The sequence below is a fragment of the Neomonachus schauinslandi genome, chromosome 14, assembly GCF_002201575.2.
Source record: "Neomonachus schauinslandi chromosome 14, ASM220157v2, whole genome shotgun sequence".
Taxonomy (NCBI): Eukaryota; Metazoa; Chordata; class Mammalia; order Carnivora; family Phocidae; genus Neomonachus; species Neomonachus schauinslandi.
The window spans coordinates 23,547,136-23,552,366 of NC_058416.1; the positions used below are offsets into that span (position 1 = coordinate 23,547,136).

Here is a 5,231-nt window from a genome sequence, read left to right on the forward strand (position 1 = left end):
ATACCATGATAGAATTTCTAAATATGTCTACTATAAAACTCCCAAGGTTCCTGAAAGGTTAATAGATAGTATGTGGTGAAACAGGACTGAGAAAGGGGTTCAAAACAGTTGATAGGCCCCTCTACTGCAGGACTTCTCAACACCTGTAAGCAATGTGCTATGTTCCTTTTATGCACTGTCTTATTTAATCTTCACAGCAATCCTACACAGTCTTATTATTTTTCCCATTTTAGAAATGAGCAAGCTGAAGCTCACAAAGAGTTAGTAATCTGCACCAGACCACAAGGTACAGAATGGGACTCTGAAATCATGTCTTTCTGGCACCAAAGACGGGTTTGTGATCATTCAAGCAGTACTGTTTTTTCGGTATCGATGGCCACCAGAACACCTCCAGAGGGACTCACAACATAAAGTGTTTCCCAAACTGTGATGAGGAAATCCTTTTGAAAGAATCTGTGCTTGAGACTAGCTTTCATGTAATCCATTTTGAGAAATACTGTGGGTAAAATGAGTCAGAGATATCCCATGGCAGACAGAAGGGAGGTGGCAGGCAGCTCAGAAGGAAAAGCTAGCTTATTAAAACTGTGCTCAAAGAATTATTAATAGGGACACATAAATTAAACCTCAGTTTAATAGATATCATTTCTTTACCTCCAGATTCATAAGTTACAGTTCATGGCTCATTTCTGTCAAATATTTGATATGATATTACAATATCTTCACTTAGCTAGTTCTCTAATGTTTGTTTTAAGAATTTGACTTAACCAGTTCAATTCATGTCATTAATTTTGATAAAGTATATTCCCATTGGGAGTATAATTTTTAACTTGCTGTGTATTTCAATAGGCCTACAATCTGCATTTTGGGGTGAGATCATTTTTCACTGTACAGGACTGACCCCAACTTTGTAGGATCTAGCATCCCCTACTGACTAAATTCTAACAGTACTCTTATCCAGCACCCCCTCCCAGTCATTTTGACAAGAAACATCCCCATAATTTCTATGGGAATGGTATCACCCCCAGCTGAGACCCACAGGTTTAGAACCAGAAAGTTCCAAAAAAGCATTAATTGAAGGATAAACACCTACCTTGACCCTGCATTCAGTATTCCAGCAAACAAATCAAGATTCAATATGCTAGCTTCAATCCTGCATGTATAATGTCTCATTACATTTTTCTCTATTCTGTTAATAACATGAACAGATTCAACAAACTGCTAAAACACCACTTTTAGCCAAGAGGGCTGAGCCTATGTACCTGCCAACAACAGCACTAAGAACGGGCAGAAGCAAGCCCAGGACTGCGTGGGGGTGCTGCCTTAAATGTGAGGCAGCCGCCGCAAAACAGAAAGTATACCTCAATAGTCTATCGTTCTGTCAAATTTGGACTTTAAGAAGGATGCTGGTTTTTTTCTTTCTTTTTAAAATGATTTATTATCAAAAAGCTTGCTCCCTCTCACTGCTGAGTCTGTCCAGCAATGCAGCTCTATCCTGTTGAGGATTATTAGGACCCAAATAATCTTAGACCAAAACAACAACCACAACCACCACCAGCACCACCACCACAACCAACTTGACTGTTGGTTCAGGAACATATTCACAGACACGTCAGGATGCATTCTGGAATACTGGGTTCATTTCTTGATTGGAATGCCAATCACCATAAAGTCTTCTGCTAGAGTCACTTCTTGGAGATCTAACACCGATTCAGCTTGCTTTTTTAGTTCTACAATCCCATCTGTTTCTCCTTCTCTGGCCAAGGCAACTGGCTTGTACCTCTGACTGAAGTGAGTCAGAACTAGCCTCTTTGCTTGGCACAACTTTGCAAATGCAGCTGCCATCTGTGGTGTGCTGTGGCCGTGCTCCTTTGCTTTGTCCATCTGACCATCATCTAGGGTTGCTTCATGGATCAACAGGTCGGCTTCAAAGCACAGCTTCACTCCTCCATCACCCACAACCCCAGAACAGTCACCCAAAATGCAGATTTTTCTTCCAACAATAGGCTTTTTTAAGACATCTTGGGGAGAAATTGTAACTCCATTTTCCAGAACAACAGAAATTCCATTTTTCAGCTTCCCATAGGCAGGACCTGGTGGCACACCTAATGATGGAGGCAGATAACATCACATTATGGGACTGGAATTTATGACTTGTTAAGAGAGTCTAACAGCACAGCAAACGGAAAAGGCATCCAATTCTTTTCATAATTGTTATAAATATTTTACTACTCGTGGAAAGCTGGAATATTTATACATTTTTAAAAATTCAGTGCTGGCTATTGATATTAGTGATGCCCTACTACTTAAAACATTTCCCAAGCACATGTGTCAGATGAGCTTTAAGCTTTTAAGTTCCACTAAGACTAAGACCTTCTTACAGTCAAGCTACCAGCTTTGATTCTCTGCTGTGAATGGAGTAACAGTTTTTGAGACTGCTTTACTTAACAAGCTCATGTTTGAGTAAACTTAACGAGTCCATTTAAATAATAACAAGGTACCTACAGACTAACTTAATAAAAAAAATGGTTTGAGAGGATCATTTGGATCACAAGATCAAGGAGCATTTCTGGCAATCATACATAATCAGTCTTTGTAGGTTTGGTAAACCTTTCATTAATTATCTTATATTCATCGAGAACACGTGACCATCACTCTGAACAACATCTATAAACAAACAGAATGTGCTCACTAATTCCAGCATGCGTCATTTTAAAGTTTCCCAATATAATAGTATTTCCACAGGTTCTTGGATAAGAAAAATACCTTTGGCCTAAGTCATTTGTCTTCATTATTTAGTATTTTGTTTTAGTTGGAGAAGAATGAAGAGATTGCATAAAGAAACAAATACACAAAAGACACCATCATGCTTTTTATGGGCTCTGCTGTGGCCATGACAAGGAAGGAGGTGATGCTGGGGATAGAAGGGACCTGGACGTTGCTTCGAGAGAGGTGAAGACCCCCTCATGCACAACGGCCTGGCATGGAGAAGGTACAAAGCCTCAGAGGGGGCCCAAGTCTGTCTCTGTGTGCTGGCTCCCGCCTACGAGGAGTTTGAAACAGTTGAGGCGCGGTGTTCTGAACACCAAATTAACTTAATCAAGGTTGAATGAGTAGGCAAGGTTGATAAAGAAGGAAAACCCTGAAAGTAGCTGGTTGCAGTTGCACGGCTAAGAACTGTGACAAAAATTCTCAGGGCAAAGAGGTCACTGAAAACATACTTCAAAAGGAAGACATGAAAACATAAAAGCCTAGACCTAAGACAACCACCACCACCCTGCCAACCAAGATAGCTAGCTGAATGTAAGATACACTAAAAATGTGGATCCAGGGAGCTGAAGAGAAAAGGATTCACATATATACTTGGGTTTTGGTCTGAATAGCATCTTTTGGCCCCACATATTTCCCTTAATGAACAAACTTTGGGCAAAAGAAATAAGCGGAGAAAATGTCAGTTTTAGGCCTGGGACACAGGAAAGGAAGGTTATTATGACATTCTAGCAGCTTCAGCTAACAACAGCTTAATTGATGAGGAGGAGGGAGGAAAAAAAAAACCAAAAACCACCACTTACCGAGGTCTTTTAGTTTCTGTGCATTGAGTTTACCTGGGCGTTTCTTCTCCACAACTGAAAACCCAAAGGAGGGAATTCGGTGAAAGAGGCGAAATGCTTTTACAACAAACTGTTCGTCATCAACCAGAAGGTATGAGTTTTCTTCTGAGTCTAAAAGGATAGTTCTTCCTTGTCCCTCTTTGGGATGGCTGTCTGTTTTATTCACGTGCATAAATTCTTTTAGTTCTTCTGTAGGACACTGATCTGCTGTAGGCACCAGCTCATGGACCACATAGGGGAAGACCAACTCTGTGTGAGAGAGTTCCATGGTTCTCCAGATAAAGTCTCGAAGCCCAGCAGGGCCATAGATTTCAATAGGCTGTTTGGTGACCACAGAGCCACTCTGCAGGCTGATTGTGCAGAGGAGGCCAGGAAGGCCAAAGAAATGGTCTCCATGAAGATGTGTGATGAAGATCTTGGTAATTCTCCCTTTTGATTGAGGCAGAGAAATAAAATTGGGAATTTTTCCAGAAGTAAAAACCCATACAATGCTACTTAAAACATGTATAACAACTTACAAAGAAGGCAGAAAAATGAATTTAGAGTTCTATTTATCACCATAAACTTATTTCTTTATATTTTGCTACATGATTCTAGAAGCAAGAAAGACAGGCTTTATGGTTTTAATAAGATACAACTTTTTCATAAAAGATCTTCAAATTACATAGTATTGCAGTTTTAAGAGTATTTTCCACAGTATAGAGGTTCCTCAAAAAGTTGAAAATAGAGCTACCGTACGACCCAGCAATTGCACTACTGGGTATTTACCCCAAAGATACAAATGTACTGATCCGAAGGGGTACATGCACCCCAATGTTTATAGCAGCAATGTCCACAATAGCCAAGCTATGGAAAGAGCCCAGATGTCCATCAACAGATGAAGGGATAAAGAAGATGTGGTATATATATATATATATATATATATATATATATATATATATACACAATGGAATATTATGCAGCCATCAAAAAACCTGAAATCTTGCCATTTGCAACAACGTGGATGGAACTAGAGGGTATTATGCTAAGCGAAATAAGTCAACCGGAGACAGACATGTATCATATGATCTCACTGATATGAGGAATGCTTAATCTCAGGAAACAAACTGAGGGTTGCTGGAGTGGGGGGGAGGTGGGAGGGATGGGGTGGCTGGGTGATAGACACTGGGGAGGGTACGTGCTATGGTGAGCACTGTGAATTATGCAAGACTGATGAATCACAGACCTGTACCTCTGAAACAAGTAATACATTATATGTTTAAAAAAAGAGAGAGAGAGAAGATAGTAGGAAGGGAAAAATGAAGGGGGGAAATCGGACGGGGAGACGAGCCATGAGAGACTATGGACTCTGAGAAACAAATTGAGGGTTCTAGAGGGGAGGTGGGTGGGGGGATGGGTTAGCCTGGTGATGGGTATTAAAGAGGGCACATATTGAATGGAGCACTGGGTGTTATACGCAAACAATGAATCATGGAACACTACATCAAAAACTAATGATGCAATGTATGGTGATTAACATAACATAAAATAAAATTTTAAAAAAGAGTATTTTCCTACATATCTTCTTGCTGAAAGAAAGAAAGAAAGAAAGAAAGAAAGAAAGAAAGAAAGAAAGAAAGAAAG

The 5,231-nt window shown here is 40.0% G+C and overlaps 1 protein-coding gene across 1 annotated transcript in view; it reads right to left on the reverse strand.

Moving 5' to 3' along the window:
• Positions 1-1,320: 1,320 nt before the first annotated feature.
• ELAC1 (elaC ribonuclease Z 1) overlaps positions 1,321-5,231 on the reverse strand; it is a 13,370-nt gene continuing 9,459 nt past the window's right edge. Inside the window, exons 3-4 of the mRNA XM_021686365.1 lie at positions 3,570-4,037; positions 1,321-2,102 (exon numbers count right to left, since the gene is read on the reverse strand). Coding sequence (XP_021542040.1) covers positions 1,636-2,102; positions 3,570-4,037 — 935 coding nt within the window. The 3' untranslated portion in view covers positions 1,321-1,635. The remainder of the gene's footprint in view (positions 2,103-3,569; positions 4,038-5,231) is intronic.